At 29.2% G+C, this 21226-nt stretch overlaps 1 protein-coding gene across 7 annotated transcripts in view; it reads left to right on the top strand.

Annotated features, from left to right (window-relative positions):
- Positions 1-21226, top strand: part of LOC126745591 (tensin-1) — a 572168-nt gene that overhangs the window by 346247 nt on the left and 204695 nt on the right. For 5 of the 7 annotated variants that reach the window (XM_050453497.1, XM_050453499.1, XM_050453498.1 and 2 more), the window contains one exon: positions 296-661. The exons of 1 other annotated variant lie outside the window; for it this stretch is intronic. In XM_050453497.1, the coding sequence (XP_050309454.1) occupies positions 296-661 (366 nt within the window). Of the gene's footprint in view, positions 1-295; positions 662-13488; positions 13867-21226 lie in introns of those variants that run through there. One more of the 7 variants, XM_050453505.1, reaches the window with a different exon arrangement.

The following is a 21226-nucleotide window of genomic DNA, read 5'->3' as shown; positions in this document are numbered from 1 at the left end:
ATCATAAGCAATTCAATTTTTTCGGCTCTGCTTCGGTGAAATTTTATCATAAGGCACTTTGGAGATAAGTGGAATGAATCTTGGTAATTGCTAGCGACTTGACCCAGTCAAGAGGACAATGAAATGCATGCCGCGGATCTACTCCTATTGAAATTGAAACAGATGGCGGCCATTGTTTTGTTATTTATTTGTTTGTCGCGAAGTGGTTTATGCCAGTACGTGAGCTGGATTTAATTATGATTTCAAAATCAAAAATTAAATGTTATTAAAATTTTTCTTTACGATTTATTTCCAGGAAGCTGCTCAACGCTACACGGACACCAGTTGGCGTCTTTTTCGGCAAAGCCAAATCAAACGTTGTAATAATGACGATGCACCTGAAACTCCTACTTCACAGCCTAATGTAGAAGAGCCTCATAAAACATCTACGTATGATATATCACCTTCTTTAAGTGATGATAATCCTGAAAAACCCGAGGACAGTAAAGAAACAAATGATGAGAGAGATAACATGAAAGATGAAAATGATAATGAAAAGCATTTGGAAAATAAAGATAAAGGAGATGAGGCGGAAAATAGAAGGATCGTGGAAATTGAAACAATTGAGGTGCTATATGAACCAGTCGATCGAAAAGTTGAGTCTACTATTGAAGTTGAATTGGTAAGGGAATTTTCCATTTTGTGTGTAAACTAACCTCAACAAAGTGCACCTATATTAAATGCTACTAACCGATCTAATATTCTTATCAAATTTACCAGGTGTTGAAATCGATTTTAAACGTTATCTCTGTTACTCGCGTGCCTTTAAGGTACTAACTGTACTACGAGATTTGCAGATTAGATATTTTTTAAATCTCGAGAGATTTGTGTCGAGAGAGCAAACAAGCCGACTGTGAGAGCCTTTTATGATGGTAAAATGTTCTTTGAACTATTTAGTTTGCCTTAAGCTTATCAAAAAAAGAGAGTCTGTAAGTGATATTTAAATCGAAACTGTCGTAACAAGCTCGTTAGTAAGTAGTTAAAACTGATTTAATTCCATCAAAGACATATAAATATGCGACAATAAACGAGCACGTAATAAGCTTAAGTATTTGTTTACCTCTGACCTAAATACTGCTGACGGGTGGTAATCGGATAGTCACGAAGGTTATTATGAGCAATTTAGTTCTTACTTTGTGTCTAAAAATTAAAGTTTAAACACTGCTTTAGGTTGAGGTGTAAAATAAGAAATGTTTTATATTTTACAGTAGCTAGTAAAGGCGTTTTTGTTTTCGACATTTGTCTAAGTAGACTTTTTTTTTATTTCGAATATTATATGTTGTATTTATTAACTTGTAATTACTATGACTTATTTTAATAAAATCATATTTTTTGCTGTTCTTAGTTTCCATTCTTTCTATGGTATGGTCTTTAATTGAAAATTTGAGGCAGTCATTAGTAGCGTCTTTTGATAATTCTGAATTAAAATATTAATAATAAAATACGATGTACTATAATAAATATAAAATTAAAATATTTGTATTAATACATGAAAGTATAAAACATAATATGCTGTAAGATTAAATAAACTTATGCTTCTTGACAATATAATAGTTAATACCTTAGAATTCACACTCGACAAAATTATCTAAGAAATAACTGTCATCTAAGAAATTATAAAATTATGAATACAAAGACCAATGTTGCTGGCAAATCTCGTTCAACTTGACCTACACCTCGTAAAAATATAATATACTTAATACATCAAATTAACTCTATAGTTATAGATCAATACATTAGGGCCAAGGAAAATAATATTCAGGAATACGCGGTATAAGAATAGTGAAAAATTACACGGTTATAAAAATTATATAAAATAAAGCCGAAATGGATCAAAGGCAAATAGAAATGCTCAACATTAAGACATATAATATATGATACCTCACTATATATCATCTAGTTCCTTGAAAATGGAAATGCACGCAAGTAATCCTAAGGGCAATCAGAACCAACCCAAAATGCTAGGACTCACAACCCGATTCCTTAAGTATGTTTAACTACTATCTACTATATTTTAGTATTCATGGTTTAGCCTACTCTACAGCCTAACTCAACAAGTATCCAGTATGAATTTCTCAACTTATCTTTGAAATGAACTAATGAGTTTCCAGCATTTCAGATAACTACTTTTGCCTAATTTTAAGCACCACTTTTTAATTAGTAGGGTAATATTGTCTATTTCAGTCATTTCCAAATATGTATCCCATGACCTGGTCAATCCCGGAATGTCTTTGACTTCGTATCGTATTATTCCCAAGAATCTTTTACGCCCTGAATAGTCTACGCTATTAATGATGCAGTTTTCCGATATCCATAGGAATATAAATTAAACAATTATCAAAGACCTTTTTTAATATATTAATATTCTCCACAATATTTTTGGGCAAACATGGAATCTATACGCGTTATACCCTAAGAAATTTACTTGCTTCTGTCACCAATGCCTTGTTTGTCGTTTCATTAAGTCCTAACTGTATTTTCAACAAAGTTTTGTCTAATTTTTAATCTTATAAGTCTGCACTCATGGTTGACAAGAACCTAAAATGGTCCGATTATACCTCTTAGCTTATCCTATTTAAACTATTGCTAGACTTAATGAACAAACAGCCATACTACCATTCTACTTCTTAGATATTCTAGAAGAGGTGAAACTTTTCTCTTGAATATTCTCAACAGATACTGCAACAATTCAGGACTATATAAACTTTTGTCTCTCTTTTGGAATATCCATAGGCACTAAGGAAACTCAAGAGTTTTGGGTGACTGCGTTACGCGTTTCTATTTGCGTGATGTGATTTTTTTCAATACAAATTTGAAACAATTTTTGGCATCACCATTCTAAGAGTGCTATCTATAATTTTCCTATAATAAAAGCGTAAAATAAGAGCAACCCAAGCTACTGGCGATATAATAAAATTAGTTTGAAATCCCATGACTATATTTAATATTGGTGTTATTGTAGAGGTTTATACAACATTCTTGAAGCTTTATTAAGCAAAGTAACAAAAACTAAAATTACTCCTAAAGCTATTCTAAAAATCTCATCACTGTTACAATAGAACAAATAATTATAATATCCTTTTAAATTATGCACGTAATAGCAGAATAAACATATGCTTGAAGAGGTAAATGCTTTAGGAAAAACAATTATATTAATATATTAGGTGTATATTAAAATGTACAGTTATTGGGTTTTCTAATGATAGCTATGTTGCATTCATGTATAATTTATATCGTGATTTTGAAAAGTAATAAGTTGAAGGTTTTTTCATTGCAATTGAGTACTTACATTAATCATGATATACTTCCGGTTCCTTTTGATTTGTATTTGTTAGTGCATTTTTGCTAGTTGGTAGAAGTGATGCTCAAAATATAACAGTATAATCTATTCCAACCACTCTTCAAGTACGGAACTCATGACCTGATCATCCCTGGAGTGTCTCTGATTTCGTATCGATCATTCTTAAAAACCTCAGATAATTTGAATGATCTTTTCAATTTAAATTGCAACTTTTGGAAGTTATCTGCAGTAGTAGGAGGAGCATTTAAGGAGCATCTTATATTTTTAGCATGTAAGAGCTCATCAAATATTGTCTTAGATTTAGGTTTAGCATCGCCAGTATGTATACTCACTATTATTTTATTAAGGAGACTCAATCTACTTACACTATTTAGTTTTTCAAATGAATTTAATAAGCTCTTTGCTTGCAATTTCTGATTTTCTGGTAAATTTTTAAGAGAACACTGGTGTATTGGAAACAATCCATTTGTTTACACCAGTGTTCATAGCATTACACCACATACTCCATTTATCATTTTTAAAGTCAATAATTATTTTACACATTTGACAGATGTTACCACCAAAGATGAATGAACGTGATAAAAATGGAACAACATAACAAGTTAGAATTTGAACTCTATTATTCATGACTATGAGAAGACTTACTTAACCTTGTTGAACAAATGGCTCTGCACCATTTGCAGTAAAACACTTTGAGTAGAAAGATTAAATTTAGTATTAATAATTTAAAAAAAGAAAATGAAATATTTGCTTTACTATAGAGCCATATTACAATATTTTTAGTAAAAATAAAGGTAAAGTGTTAGGATTAAAAATGTTAGTGTTTTTATTGGATTACTAACAGAGAACTTTAAATTATTTTTACCGATCTTTTTAGAGTGATCAGGAGGTCTTAGGTCAGTTTTCTGACTCTTAGATATCCGTTTCCTATGTCCATCTACAATTCTTAAAAATCTGATTTGTACCACCACACTTCCAACAATTAATATTTTCATAAAAAATTGTCTGTCTTCTCTTCTTTGAATATTTTATTTTTAGAATTATATTTAAATTTGTAATTCTCTTTAAAGCAATTTTTCTTATTGAATTTTTTTTGTTTTGTGGAATTAAAAAGTTTCCGATTTGCTTTATACTTTTTATTTATTGGCTTACCAATGGGATAATGGTCTTTAATTTCTGGAACTTGTCTAGAAGAGGAATTTAAATGTAAGCCTATAATATAAATATCTTCTTAATTTGATTCCAAATTTCTTCCTCAAAATATGAGTCCTCAAAGTTACTTTTTAATTTTTGTACCCAAGAATCCTAATCTCTAAGTGAAGGTTTTACATGTCTCAGCCAAAATATAGCTTCACCTGTAAAATATAATATCCATAGAACATAATATGAATATGCATATAATATACTTTGAATGAGCCCATTCTTTAACTCTTTCAATAAAAGATAATACATTTTTGGATCACCCTTAACACGTCACTATACGTCAAATTGTTCCTTATGACGTGTCTTATAAATTGTGTAATTATTCTACTGCAACACAAATTTTTTAACACCTCAAAAATAATTTTAATCTTCACCCAAAGATGCTAACATTGTTAGCAAAATACGTACTAAGAATAAAATATAGAAATTAAGTTAGTGATAAAACTGTTTTTTGATTTGAATAGCACACCAAAGGTTCCAACCATTCCAACAATTTTAATATCCTCCAGCATATCGTCAGGCAAAAATGCGATTTGTCCCTATATGCATTGCACCATGAGAAATTCAGTTGTTTCCACCCCTAATGCCTTATTTGTCATTTCTTTAAGTCCCAACTGTATATTTAACCAAGTTTTTTCCCATTCATGATCTTCTAAATCTGCACCTATCCAAAATAGTTCGACAATACTTCTTAACTTATCTTGAAATATTTCCTAAATGAATAAATGGCCTCACTACCATTCTGTTCCTCAAACATTCTAAAGGAATGCAGCTTCTCCCTTAAATCTTTTGAACATCATAATGGTACTGAGAGGATTCATTAACTTTTGTCGACACTTTTAGAACATCCATAAGCACTAAGGGAACTAATTTTTTATTTAATAAAAATTTGAAACAATTTTTGGCGTTACCGTCATAGTTAGGAGTGATTCCCTACATTTCCTTCTATCCAATGTTAGTGTTTATAACATAACACGTCTCATAAGATATCTGTAAAATGAATAACAATATTAAAAAGGATGGTCAGAGTTGAAATTCTCTATTGAGCTGAAATTGCTAGAGTTGAAATTACCAAACAACAATAAACATATAAAAATTAACTAAAATTAAACAAGAAAAAAATAATAAAACGTAACTAATAAATATTCTTAAAAGCGCATATTTATACATAATCACTATACCTTCACGTCTTTAGCGGGGACGGCTTTTACCTTCATTCTCTCAGATGAATTGGTTATACATTTTCTTTAAAGGGCATTAAGTTCTATATTAAATGGCACTACGATATTTCAAATTTGAGCTACTTGTCATGGTGCAATAAAATTCTAAAAATTTTTCTGGAACACTTACTTGATAGAGAATTGAGAGAAAAGGAGCTATCGAATGGCCCGCAAGACTCCTTGATCTGTTTCTCTATTTTATGTTTGTATATCTGAAATTAAAAATGTATGCCAGCTTCCTAAATATGAAGAAGATCTATGGACCACAATACTAATGAATGTCATCAAATGAATTCTTTCCAATATCCAAAAATATTTCAATTAAATGCTGTATTTAGTAAGATAAAACATATCGTACGTACGTAAGTATTAATTAACAAAAGAAAATTAAATTTCTTATCAAGTATCAGAATGCTTAGGCTCAGCTTTAAAAGAAAATATGCAAATTGATCACAAACTAATTAATTTAATAAGTAATAAAAAAGTAATATAATAATTATGTAAATTTGTCAGAATAGCATTTAAATTATAAAAAGTGTTTAAATATATTTTGTCAAAAACAATAATTTATTACACCTCATATTGTAAGTAAATAATGGGTGAATTAGGTATTACATTATTTAATTTCCAGCGCTTTAATTCTCTTTTTATTTTCTATTAATTTTTAGTTAAAAAATACTCTAAATTTTTTAAGGGCTTATTATATTCATATTATCTAATTTATTACTTATTTATTTACATTAACATTTAGTATAATTTATGTTATACTTTATTTGTTACTTTTGTAAAATACTTTGGCGTGTTACTATTATGCTTTTAGTAAGCAAATACATATTTGTGTAAAGGTATAAAGTATTTGCTCGGTACAAAGTAATTACTGGTAAAATGGTAAAAACAACTGAAACCCGAGAAATTTGTTTATTATTACAACGTAATTTCTCACATATATAACCAGTAATTACAGAAATGGAATAACATCACAAATAATTAGCTATATTACAAATTTTTAATTTGATGTCTACTATAGTTTTTTACTAAATATGCGTAATTAACCAATTTGAATTAATTTAGAATCATTATTTATAATTTTTAATTAATATCAATCTTTTTTTTTTAATTTATCGTAGCAGTTTTTAGCTGGTGTCTGGCAGATATATTTAAACCTCAACTGTGAACAGTTAGGACATTTAAAATAATGTAAGTTGAACTATTTAAATTTCTTCAGCCTTTTAGTTAATTACTTCATTAATTTAAAGTTACCTTATACTTTTAGCTTAACTAAGATTTTTATACTGGAAATACATGCATCTATAACAGGTTAAAGAAAAATAAAGGACAGTGATTCCGTCCTCCATCCTTTCCGTCTTTTTAGGTCATTTATCATTTTCCATGCGTTTTAGGTGTCCATACCATTTAAGTCGTCGTCTCTGCATTTCCTTTGTTATAGATATTTTCGCTACAATTTTCTGCCGTATTACATTGTTTATAACTCTTTGCAACCTTGATTCTCCATAATTCCTTCGTAGGAAGTCAAGAGAATGATATTGTTGTATAAGGGTTTGAAGACGAGAACAAATGTTGGTACGAGACTATCGAATGTTAAAACCGGAAAAAGATCTCTGAGCCATTGCTTATCGCCAACCTTCTTCAAAATTTATCTCAACGACATATATAGGACAGGATAGCACAAAATACATGGAACATGCATAGGATAGGACAGGCATAGTACAAGATATAAATGAAAGCTTCCTGCATATTTTACTTTTTGCAGATGGCCAAAGAGTATTGGCTGTGTTACATATGATCTAGAATCGATGCGAAAAATATATGCAAGCTAATAGGATGCAGGCTTAAGAAAAACTCTTCTAAAACTAACTCACTCATCTCTTGATTCCCTTTAGCTTGATCTAGAAAAAGAGGGAGTAAAATTAGGAGTTAAAATAACCAAAGAATTCAGCAAAACAAAAATATTTCTTAAATGCAGCAAAAATGTTGATGTTATCAAAACGAAACAAGTTTTTAATTAAGAAAAAATTCACAAAGAGGATAATTAATTAACTTACGACCTATTCTCCCTTAAAGTTTAGCACACCTGCACAAAATCATTTACTATTTTCTTTTAACATCCGATAATAATATAGGTAATATTATTATTCTAAGACAGAGATAACACAGACAAATTGCTCCTTTATAAGTGCAGTGCATTTTTGTACAACATGAAATTGATTATTAGTAAATCGTTATCTCCTCATTTATTATAATTTTTTTACAGCCAGAGTGACGGCCTGGAGATAAATAATTGTTGGGCGCCAATGTGTGCAGATCGGGTAATGCAGGCTTATAAATAAATAACCTTTTAAGTCCTCTTTTTCAAAAGATACGTGGAAAAACATTTTTTCTAGTATTCCTCCTTAAGATTGTTTATCCTATGTCTATGAATTACTCTTTTTAAAATTCCAATTTACTTACCCATATTATGTTGGAAATTTCCTCTTTAATAGATATTAAAAAACAAGCATTTTCTTTTACGTGGTCTCTTGGAGAAAGAATGAATGCTATGTATTTTTTTTAATTAACAAAAAGCTTTATGCGCAGAAATCTGGTCAGACTATGAGTTCAAGTTTGTCTTAATTCCTTAAAGTTTTTATGCTCTTTTTGAGAAAAAGATCTTGGTATGCTTTTCTATTGAGAAGTTTATTAGATGTTGGTACAGATACGTGGATTACATATTTATAATCATTAGCCGATCTGAGGATGACTTAAAAAATGTAGTAAAAAAGTCAAATCTTTTCATAGCTCTATTGAATGTACTCATGAAAAAAAAATAGAGGTTCATTATTCTTTCTCTTGAATTATTAATTAAAACGGTAAGTACCAATTCACTTGAGTTCCAGATTTATAGAAAACCTACAGCAACTGATGGTGTATATAACTTTTCTTTTCATCATCCTATTAACCAACAATTTGCTGCATTGAATTCATTGTTTCACAGACTTTTAAATATTCCTCTTTTTTCAGAGAGAACTTGAAACAATTTATGAGATAGCTAGAATTTAAATATATTCGACTAACACTATCAATAAAAGATTAACACATTTTAAAATAAATTCTTAAATAAAAAACTTATTTGTAAAGACACTAAAGAAGTCGAATGCTAAAGTATTGTATTTTATGATAAAATACCAAATCAGGTAGCTAAAAGCTTTTAGAGAAATCGTAATTAAAAATAAATGTCGGTTTCAAGACCTCAAACTTCTTGTCAAAGCAAGTTGTCAATACCAAAGACAAGATTCATTCTCAGATTTGGAGTTTATAGACTAAAATGTTTTTATCCTGACTGTAATGTGTGCTATATCAGTCAAAGTAAAAAGAGAATTGAAAACTCGTGTAAAAGAATTACTAAATTAATAAAAAACAACTTAAATAGATAAATAGTCTTCTATCCTTATTAGCAAGTTCTCTTTGACCAGGGTTAAATCAATTTCTTTTGAGAACAATTTTCGCTCATATATTATGTCTTTTCCATTGGTAATACATTTATGTATGACATGTGAGCTTAGGCCTGTAAAGTTAAGCAAATTATAAAAAATTGCCCTTGACCATTTTCTGGTGTTCCTAGCTATAGTACACGCAGCACACTTTTGATCAACTGCGTTAAAACCCGATTTTGTTATGTTATAAAAGGTAATAATATTTGGGTTACATCATCTCCCGGATCTTCATCAATTGTATCATCCTAGTGAAAAGACGATAATGCTATGACGAAATTATTTTTTTTCGGTACGTATGATACAAAAGTCATGAGTCTGGAAAAGAAACATAGATAAAGACTCAGGCCTATTAGGATTAAGAAGTTCTTCTGGAATCTCACTTTAATTGTTCCAACAGTTGTAATCTTGTATTGCTCCAGCATCCATTTTACAATTTGATAACTTGTAAATCAATTATCCATGGTTATATTCCGCGACTTACCAAATACTAGTTCACATATTCGCTCTACAAAGTCAGTTATTTTATTGTTGAGCTAATATGGTTCTGAAGGTTGAGTTTCAACAAAAATACCCATATTTAGCGTATAAACATATTTGCTATCCACCAACGAAAAAACTTTAATGATATTCCTGGCTGGTTTATTGAGAATATAAGCACGAAATCCGCAACGACCGTGGAATGAAAAGGAGCATTTCATCTAAGGTCAAGCAAGATCCAGGAATATAAATTAAGTTTGCAGTTCTGAATAAACTGATCAAATACATTTCTAATTGGTGCGACTTTATCTAGAGTTCTTCTGTTTTTTCTAGTATTCTCATCGTTAAAATGGAGACAACGAAGCAAAAATACAAATCGCCTGTGGGTCATAGTAGCCTAAAATACCTCTTTACTTGTCCATTAGTAGCCCAAAATTTTTTATAAGATAATGCCTTGATTTTTAGAGTATTTGCAGACTACGCTTTACTTTCATCTGCATAATTATTTATTTAAAAAAAAAATATATGTTTCTGTTTTGAACAATGGTACCAAGAATACTTTGACTAGTATAATATCTCTAACACTCTAAAGGAGTAAGAGCTTGACGGACTTTTCTTTTGTACCTGGTACAACAGAAATAATTATGTTACAACTTCTTGTTGTTCACACATTTTTGGGAAGGTATGTTTTGGAGGTTGTACTATCTTTTGCACAATTAAAGAGTCGATGATTTTCTTCATTAGCCTGAAAGTATTTTGGAATTTTGGGCTCAGTCTTGAATTCTTCCTATTGTTTCTCAGTATCCGTATTGGGATCACTCTCTGGTACTCTTCAAATCAATATTTTTAATTTGTATTTCATCATGCAACTGCTGTAATCTCCGGATTTCTTTCAGTATGGATTAACCTTCATGACCCGTGAACTACGAATTTTTGACTGACAGATAAGGAGGTATTTACCAATCAAAAAGTAAGAGTGAGGCATTACTTTTCAAATTTCATAGGCCGGATAAACCTTACCCGACTACTGGGGGGTTATTTCTTAGAGTCCCCTGAACCTTAATTCTCATACATAAATTTAAGACTTTTCCTTTAAAATATTTTCTTTAATTTATAATTAATTTAATTTTTCTTTCTCTCTTCCTTTCCTAATAGAATCTAGATACTAACCTAGTCTACAGTAGTTCGAGTTTTGCTGCTTAACCGCTGTTGCTCTGCAGGATCCTTTTTACCTTTTGTAATCAGCGAAACTAAGTAATGGTAAAATTTTTAAAATTTACTTGTAGTTTTGGTTTTTTAGTTGTGAATTTGACCTTTATGCTGACCGTACGTTCACGATAATCGTAGACTACTTTAAATAAAAAAATATTTTTGAGTCCAACAATGATGAGTTTTCTCATCGAAATGTATAAATATTATTTTGTGGAAAAGACTTCGTCCTAAGATACGTTTTTTCTCATTTAACTCTTATTATAAATGAAGGTTTCTAATCCTTCTTTTTTCAATTTAAAAAAATCTACAGTATTATTTATTGATCTCCAATGCCGACGGATCAATTACTTGGACTAGATAAATATTGTTAGTCCACTCCTCGCTTTTACAAACGTCTCTATTTGACGCTTCTGTTAAAAGCTTTTTACTCTCCTATCTAAATAACTAATTAACTAAAACAAAATCCCCAGAAGGCACCACTTTGCAAAAATCGCCGGTGCAGTGCCGCTCTTGCATATTCTCAGTTGATACACACCTCGACCTCATCTCGGTGCGGCTGTTAGAGAGCAGTTTGCTGCAGTTTCGCAAAGGCCGTATTATGAAGTGCACCAAGTCAGTGACTTCTCTATGAAGACGCCGATGCTGCTATTGCTGCTGCTTCTGCTATTCCTTCTTTCTGTGTATCGCCGGTAAAGCACGACTAACAAAACTTTTATTATTTGCGTGTGTCGGGATTTCTAATTCGTGGCCAGGTGGTTTATTTACGGTGACTCATTTTTATTAAAATTATCCATTGTTATTTTTTTTAAGTGCATTTTGTGAATTAAACCTTAAAAGTATGCATATGCAAACTATTATAGTTAAAAAGTGAAATTTTTGAAAAAATACCTAGTAACAAATAGGTTTGTAACTTTAGTTTATTACTACTTTTAATTTGCTTTAATGATCGTACATTTGATTGGTGTAATTATTCTTTTTTGGAGGTCAATTTTGAGGCCAAAGTTTGAAGTTTTGAATTTGAGATGTAATAATTTAGGTTTTGTGCATTAGTAAAGGATTGACAGCTTCTATTTTTTTAATTAACTAAAATTCTAAAGGAAAAAAAAGTGCTACGGGCATGAGTTTCTATCAAATTTATTCTTTTTTTGGACCAATAAATAAAAATTTAATTATTGGACCAAATATTGCAAAAACTTCATTATTATGATGTAAAATATATTTATATCTCTTTTATTACTTATTTAAATTTTATTGTTTTTCTTCTAGTCTTTTATTAAAAAAATGGTAATAGCAGTGCTTTTAAAAATATTTAAATATAATTTTTAAAGATAATTATCAGAATTTTAATATGACAGCAGAAGCTGTGATATCTGCAGATCTTGATCGCATTTGACGATTTAAGCGTTTTTGAGTAATATTTAATGATTTTGGATTGTTTTAAATTTTAAATAATTTTTACTATAATAATTAGTTCTTTAAACTTTTTATTGTTTTACTTCAAATAAGATTACGCAATCAGTTATCGTAATATGTATAATAATTTTCTGGGTGCTTTCCTTCCAATTTACTATCCTGTTTGATCAAGTTTCTTGGATACTATTAAACTTCTGTTTAGATACAATATTTAGTGTAACTTTCATTTACTCTAGTAAAAGATATAGTAACACAAGGAACGCAATTTAAGTTAAAATAGGGTTGACTCTACAAATTATTATTTAGGCAAATTTTCTAAAACTTTTTTTCAATAATTTGAGATTGGGTATATTGGATTAAATTTTCCTTTAAACCATACATACAGGTATGTAGATTTTTTCCTCTTTTCTGAGTTTTTAACAAAATATTATAGTATTTTTGTAACTGATGAAAAACTTTTATGTGTTCAATTTTTTCTTATAATATGTTTTTATAGCACTTTTTGTGTCATCTGTCATCATTTTGATTAATTTATTCTCTTAGAGTTAGCCTTATTTCATCCAGATTAAAAAGCAGTTTTATTTACTGTTAAAACATAAACTTACAAATAACACAAGAACTCAATACAACTAACTTCTAAATCATCTGTAAATAGATACTATGTAGATGTACATTTTGTTTGCGAAAAGAAACCCTTCTAGAAATTACAAAAATTACGTAAATATACTTAAACGCACTAAAACTTACATTTCTTTTCATTTTATTATTAAAAATACTAAAAACTGTACAAAAATATTAAATTTAAAAAAATATGCATAACTTAAAAGAGGATTATTTTAACTTTAAACAATTTACATATTTAAGTGCTTTGCAATGCATAAAACTAAGTATGTATAAAAACCTTTTTCAAATTACTGACTAAATTTCAATTACGCTCATTTATGTATTTTTAAAGCAAAACTTAAACTTTGCCCTCAAAATTTTTACTATTAAGTTTTTTAAAAGTCTATTCTTAGATTTATCTCCTGAACCATATTATTCATCAATACAATAGCAATTATTGTCTAACGTTGATAACGTAACGTCACATTTCTACTTTCAGTCAATATAAAATCGTGTAGTAAGACAGACGCATTTCTTCCACAATGATTTTTCAAATACGTCTATACGCTTGGAGCTTAATATAATAGCAATAAAACTCTATTTTCATCAACAATAAACGAATACAGGCAATTATACGTGATAAAATGCCCATTTCCACTGAACTTTTCTGCTGGTGAATGTCATAGTGTTTATCAGGTTAACAGGCGTCGCGGCGCATTTATTAGACGCCTAGAAATTAGCGTCGCGTGGCTAGAGAAACAGTTCCCAGTTGATTTTCATTGTGTTTAGATTTCAGCTTGAACAGTTAAGACAGATGGGATGTGATAGTGTTTGTTTTTAGTGTTTAGTGGCACTTTTTGATAATTTTATGGAATATAACGATTGCTATTATGGTGATGATTTTCATGTAAGTTTGATTTATTTCTTATATATTTATATTTTTTTAATTTTTAAAGATTAGATTGGGCAACAACTTGTGAAAGTAAATTGTTATAAATTGAGTTCTCTTCTTAAGCTTAGCTTAAATAAACTGTAAAGTTTGATTTTCTTAAATAATTTTTGCTTATAAAATTTAAAGACAAGAAAACAGCTGTTTTGTCTAATTAAGTTATTGTTTTACAAATGCTGGAAAAATTACAATAATAACAAATAAAAAATATGTTTGAGTATCAAAAGTATTTGCTGTATAAATGAAAAAAAATTAATTTTTAAAAAATTTGGCATACAACTAGTCATGTGATATATTATAATCTTTGAGATAATATTTGCAAATATCTCAAAATCAAAAATTTATCAAGACTTTAATGAAAAAGCTTTAAAATTTTTTCAGTTGTTTATACCAATAATTATTACAAATTAATCTTCTCTAAAAATCTAAATGTTTTAATCTGACTTATAGCCGAAGTTAATAGCCAGTTTTTTTTTCTCTACTTTACAAAACATACTAAATGTAATTAATTTTTTCCCGGATTTTGTTTTTTATCGATGTTTCTGCCTAGGCGCTTTTCTAACGGTGTTTCTTTTTTAATTACGTTGACGCTGTGATGACAACTGATTTTCCGTCTTTCCCTTAAAAGTTGTTAATTTTTTAAGTACCTGATTACATTACCTTTTATTTTTGTACACATTGTACACTGTATTTATAATTTAAAGCAATATTTAAAAACAAAATGCAATAATTTTTACTTAAAGTAAAATCTAAGAAATCAAAAGGCAACTTAAAAATAGAAAAAAAGCTCCGATTAATCTCTTAAACCTTACCATTTTTAACAATATCTTTAAAATAAGTTTCAAAAATCAATAAATTCTGTATCATGGTAATATTTAAAATAATGCATAACTCAAATGGGAATTATTGCATTGTAAAAAGTGATACTAATCTGCTTTAATTTGATAATATCTATTATTAATTAGATACAAATATTGCAATTTATTCATTATTTTCCTCAAAGCATCAACAATCTAAAATAACTGAACGAAGTTGACCATACTTAGCGTAAAAGGTGTAAAAAACTTGATAAGAAACTTTTTATATACTCGCACTATCTTTGGAACTCTGGGGCTTTAGTCAGGTAACAGACAGGCTAATCTACTATTAATTATCATATTCTCATAATTATATATACTAGAAATATAATTCTATCTAATTTTTTAAATCTGGTGTAAGTTTTATATGGGAAATTGATTGAAAATTATTTTTGACTTTTTTTAAAACCGCATAAGTAGCTCGCATCCTCCACTTTTAAGTATAGTAGCTATGATATTAACGTTATGATTTATATTTTAACATGAAATTTGCTTTTTTCAAAAAAAAATTCCCTATTTATTATAAGAAATAAAATGTAAAGAAACTTTTAAACAACTAAATATTGCATAAATACAATGGCAGAGAATAGAAAGCAAACACGAATTAAAGCGTTCATAACAAAAACATTTTCATTAGTATTTTTTAAATAAATCCTAAATATCAGTAAATTTCTTATTTACAATACCAATACTTAAAAACTTTTATTGCCCAAAATATGCGTAACTTAAATGAATCTATATGAAACTTCTAAAATTTAACAAAAAATCTACATTTTAACCTACTTACTTACTACTTACTCTTCATTCTAAGAATTAAAATGGATTTAGTTTTAAAAAGTGAATATTTTATTCTGCCAGAATCTGGCAATAATTATAAATACAAAATTATTTTCCCGAACAATCAATAATGCAGATTCTATTATGAATTAAACTCACATTCTGCTCTTCTTAGTGGAAAGATGTGACAACATGACAGATGTGTTTTCTTTATTCTTACACAATTTTTTTTTGTTATTAAAAAGGTTCTTTAGTGTCTGTACACTATTTCTAATAGATAAAAGCAATTTAAAAATTTCTGAATAAAATGCAAAAAAAATTTAAACTATAAGAAAGTACAGGAATATACTTTGAAATTAACAAAAAAGACACTCCTCTATAAACACTAACTTCTATTATTAGTATTTTCAAAAAATAGGCATAACATAAATGGTTACTCTGCCAACTTTTAACAATAAAAAACTCTCTATTTTGAACCCTTACTATTTAAAAAAAAAATATATTGATTTAATTGTAAAAAGTGCCTATACTAATCTGCTGAGATCTGGAAATGTTATTAAAAAAATATGTATACAGGGTGGCGGAGGGTTAGCCAAACTTGGCGGGCATATAGATAGGCTCAGATAGAAGATATTTTCTTAATAAACTTGTGTTCTAAAACTCTCGGGTTTTTTGATATCATTGATTTTGTGTTATTTTCAGGATTTTCAAAAAATTATTCCTTTGCTTTTTTTGCTACTTGTATTAACTTTTTGAGCTCAAAACGAATGATTTCGGTATTATTTGTACTTGATATTAATTTTTTTAGATTCAGAATACATTACAGACTAAATACAAATGTAAAAAAAACGTGAAAAATATGCTGAAAAAATTTAAAGTTGTCAAAAGGCATAATTTTTTGAAAATGCTGAAAATAACACAAAATTAATGATATAAAAAAACCCGAAACTTTTAGAACACAAGTTTATTAAGAAAATATCTTCTATCTGAGCCTACATATTTGCCCACCAAGTTTGGCTAACCCTCCGTCAAACACCCTGTATATACAATAAAAACTCAAAAGAATTCATTCTCATTTATTGTCGTACTGTCTTTGAACTTCTGAGGATTTAGTACAGGTAAGCTAATGTTCCACCATAACTATTAAAACTAAAAATATAGAATTTTGGACAATTTCTATTCTACAAGAAAGTGGCTCAAATTCTTTGCAAGTGAGTGCGATGGTAATCTTAACGCTATTTTTTTCTATTTTATGATAAAAACGTTTTTACATAAAAAAGATCCCTTAATACTAAAAACTTAAATGTGAATGTTATTTTTTTTATAAATAAATAAATAAACTTAGCTATACAAAAACAAACAGTTACATAAAACAATAGCACACGACTTATAAAACTACTAAAATACTAGAAATTTAATAAGAATACTAAATATTAATAGAAAATGTGCATAACTTAAAGGGGCACTATTCCAACTTTCTACTTAACTACTAAAAATGATTAAATTTAGGGTTGGTATTCACGTAAATCAATAAGTTGCTAATCTTGACGCTCAGCATGCAGTTCTAGAGTTATACATAGGACACCTTTCGTGTCTTTATTAAATAAAAGAAGATTATTAGTTAAGGCCAATTCAAAATTCTAACTGCACCCCGTGTAGTAGAAATTATGACTTTTTTTTGACAGCTATACTTATAGTTTTATAGCACGTTTTGTCCTAGGCAGTATACTGACCGTATTCTGTGTTTTTACTTAGCTTATCATACATACAATTTTTTGTTTATTTTTTGAAAAATAAAAGTTCAGTATGATTCCAATCTGCTGGACTAGTAATAGTCATAAGAACGAATGTGAAATACAACCTGTAATTTATGAATTATTTTCCTCGATTATATGAGAGGTGTAACAAAACATAATAAATTACTTCCCGTAAAAAGGTGTTTTCAGCATGCTGCATTATTGGTTAGGTGCACAATAATAATTCTATTATTTTTAGGAAATCGGTTTATTTTCATAAAGTTTCAAGCTATTTTATGACTCGATTTTTTAAACTAGATGTAAAATACGCTTTAAAATGTGGTTTATTACCTGTCAGAGTTGTTCTTAGCCAATGGGTCTCTTCAATGCAAATTCACTCAACAGTCATCCTTCTCATATTGTTAGACATAAACTCAAACATCACATAAAAATAATAAAAAAAAACAATATTTACTCTTCTGTCAACTTTTGGCAATAATAAAATATACTCCCCGGGGAACTTCCGTTCCCTTGCATCATCTCAGTCAACATCAATTGACACAATGTCAAATTTCAATATATACATATGTCAAACATGTTATCTTCCTTTATTTGACGACTAGCTAGTGTCACCTAGAATAGTAAGGGCTTTCTCAGACGCTCCACTGCCGCTAAACAGTAAGCATCTCAACGAATTAGACAAAGGATATATTTCTACTATATCCTTCTATTTATTCGTGTCAGTCGAGCCCCAGGTAAGGCCCCTAATTGAACAGAGGCTTTCACACCTACTTGTGCGGGCAAAATAAAAACAGATCTGTACAAACTTACTCATAATGGCCACATATCTACTCAAGATCAACTATTTCTCACATATTCACCACTATTAAATTTAGCAGCCAGTCAACACAACTCTTTTTCCAACATACACACATTTTTCTCAAACGTTGCTTTCTGACTGTCTGGCCAATTAATATTTTTGGGTGTCCTCTTGACTCAATGAATATAAGAGATCTTTAGCAATATACGTTATTTTAAATATATCAAGTTATTAAGTGATTATGGAATTAACTAAATTGAGATAGAATTATTATAGATCATTAAAAGAGTTTTGTTTTAAATGAGAATACATATATTAAAATATAAAATAAAAAAAAATATATTATATAATAAAATGATAAAAATAAAATATGTTTTACATACATTAACATATTTAAGATTTATTTTATGAATAAATTCATAATATAAGTGTTCTAAATAGAAATGACCAAAAATAGAGAATTTAAATGCCAAATATTATAACCATAAAAGGATATAATTGAAATAAGTAGGTGAATATGTTCAGTATATTTTCTGATCTTGAAATGCTTGGCTGCAACCATAAAAATACCTTTTGGTGACATATTAAAAACGATGATTTTTACTACATATATTTTAAATTATTATTATGTAGGATTGTAAGTTCTATTCAAAATAATACTTAGTATATAACTTATAACAATTTTCTGTTTTATAAACAAATATCCTTTACAAAAACAACAACAGATGACAACAACACAAGTAGTGAGAATTTCATAACAACCATATTAATAATTATCAACTTCTTTTAATACTACCGCCTTCATTTCTCATTTGTTAAATATGTTAATAGCTTTAAGAACCGCGGCTGTTTTAAACATCGAGCACTTTCCTGCTGGCCAATTTTGGTCTTAATTTACACTACTGGGTACCAAAGCCGATGATATGGCTATAAACAAGTCTGCGGAATGATATATCGACGTGAAACGAGAGTTAACAGTTTTCACAGTGAAAATAAATTCCATTTTTGTACAGTGGTTTAATATAAATGTCCGGTGTATGCGGGATATTTTCTTAAGATAGATGACAAGATTACGGCTTATAGGGTGTTGCTTTGATATTGGTTATATTTTTATTAAATAAATAAGACTTAATTAACCCTTTTTAAAAGATATTATTAAGGAAAATATGTAATCTTTTGTTTGTTTGAAAAGAGATAGTGTCTGCAGTAAGAATTTTTTATAAAGCGTATATTTATAACCTCCTACTCTTCAGATTCCGTATTCTTTTAATGACCTTAAGCAAGAAAAAGAGGCATAGCGCCTAAATCTTATTGTATTAGAAATTATATATAACTTTTGTTATGTTACCCTAATTATTATAAATATTATTATTTTTATATATTCTTTATGAAACTAGCCAATTTAATATTAAGGAACTTTTGCTTCTGCTTTCATTTTATTAAAAGTTTTTAAGTGGTTATTATGAAAGTTTCAAAAATATTTATAATGATATTAAATTTATAAATAGAAATAAGTGTGTTTTTTACAACTTTACCGTCATGTATATGTATACGGAAATTCTTTGCTTGATTTAATCCAAGAAATGCGTATTGTGAATGTGAATTTTGTTGGCATATTAGAATAACACCCTATTCCTACATGCTCGTATCAAAGTTAAATGAAGAAACATTTACCAGTAATTAGCCTTGATTCACTAAAACAAGTAAATTCTATTGAAGGAAACCTTTATGTTTCATCACCTTTTTGTGGCTTTATCGGAAAAATGTTGAAAATGGAGAACAAATCCTAATAAAAAATATACAATATACTTAAATCAGTCACTGTACATACCAAGAACTAAACCACTTCAAAAAAAGCCTTCAATAAAACAGAAAATATCAGAATATTAGAGCATCGGCACCTCTATTAGAGCCACAAGTGATCAAGTGAGCGTGTAAATGTTGTGAAATGGCTTTTAAAGGCCTGATAATGCTCTAGCTTTGGCAAAACAGTTGTGAGACTGTGATTGTATGTTTTCTTTATTTGCGTCACTAAATCAAAACAGTAAAAATGTACAAGTATACTTGCATACTCCAGAAAGCAGTAAAGATTCATAGAGGGAAATACAAATTTTATGCAAGGAGAATGGCATATTCACGTTAATTGTAAAAAACCAATAAACTACTATTTGCCACACACTTCCTTGGTTCCAGCTCCAACATTACTGAGGACCGGATGCAGATACGTTATTTACCCTCAGCATCATACGGATTGGGTATTTGTCGATCGATAATATCATCATCATGCAGCACCTTTTACATCCATTGTTGGACATGGGCCTTGGTTGCTCCCTTGAGTAATAGAAATCCAACTTTGCTTTCAATTTACTCGTTATGATTCTGATGTATAGTCAATAAAGATAACTAAAGATATTTATTGCTTTATATGTTTCCAGGTTTTTACCCACTAGTAAGGAGTAGTTCTAATACACATGTACTCTGTGTATTATATTTGTATGTATATTTTGAAGACAAATATTTATAAATGAAGTGGCAAAATAAATAAGGGAGGAATTCCTTTTGTCAGGCGCTTAATGACCTTTTAGAACTTTGGTGGGTAAGTACGTGAGGGTTGGGACCTTCCTCCATTTTTTTTTATATATCTCCTTTGTTGTGCAAATGAATTGTTCTAGTTTGTTGGGATATTCCGATTCCACAGGCATAGATTAAGGGTTTTTAAATTATGGACATCAATACTGGTCCTCCCATCTCTATTGTTTCTATGTCGACACCGTTATCCCCTGAAGCACTATTACAAAAATAACGAATTTTTGTCATTCTCGGAGCTCTGACTTGACCTGAACTCTTGTTCGGAGATATTCCTCTGGATCGTGGCGATTTTTGAGTATTTTGTTTATTGTAAAATTTTATAAAAGAACTTGTTACGCAATTTGTTGTCTTATTACTTTTATGCTTTTATTTTCCTCGGTTCTCTCCCGTTCATATAGTAACGCGTTTCCAGGCTGATTTTTTTTCCTTTAGGCTTGTTGGGCAACATTTCTTCGATCGATAATATATGAGGATAAATTAAAGTGCTAATTCCCTGGATCGTGCCCCTTTAAATCCCTAGGACTTCACTGCATCTATTC

The sequence above is a fragment of the Anthonomus grandis genome, chromosome 16, assembly GCF_022605725.1.
Source record: "Anthonomus grandis grandis chromosome 16, icAntGran1.3, whole genome shotgun sequence".
Taxonomy (NCBI): domain Eukaryota; kingdom Metazoa; phylum Arthropoda; class Insecta; order Coleoptera; family Curculionidae; genus Anthonomus; species Anthonomus grandis.
This window is presented reverse-complemented; position numbering and strand designations above follow the sequence as displayed.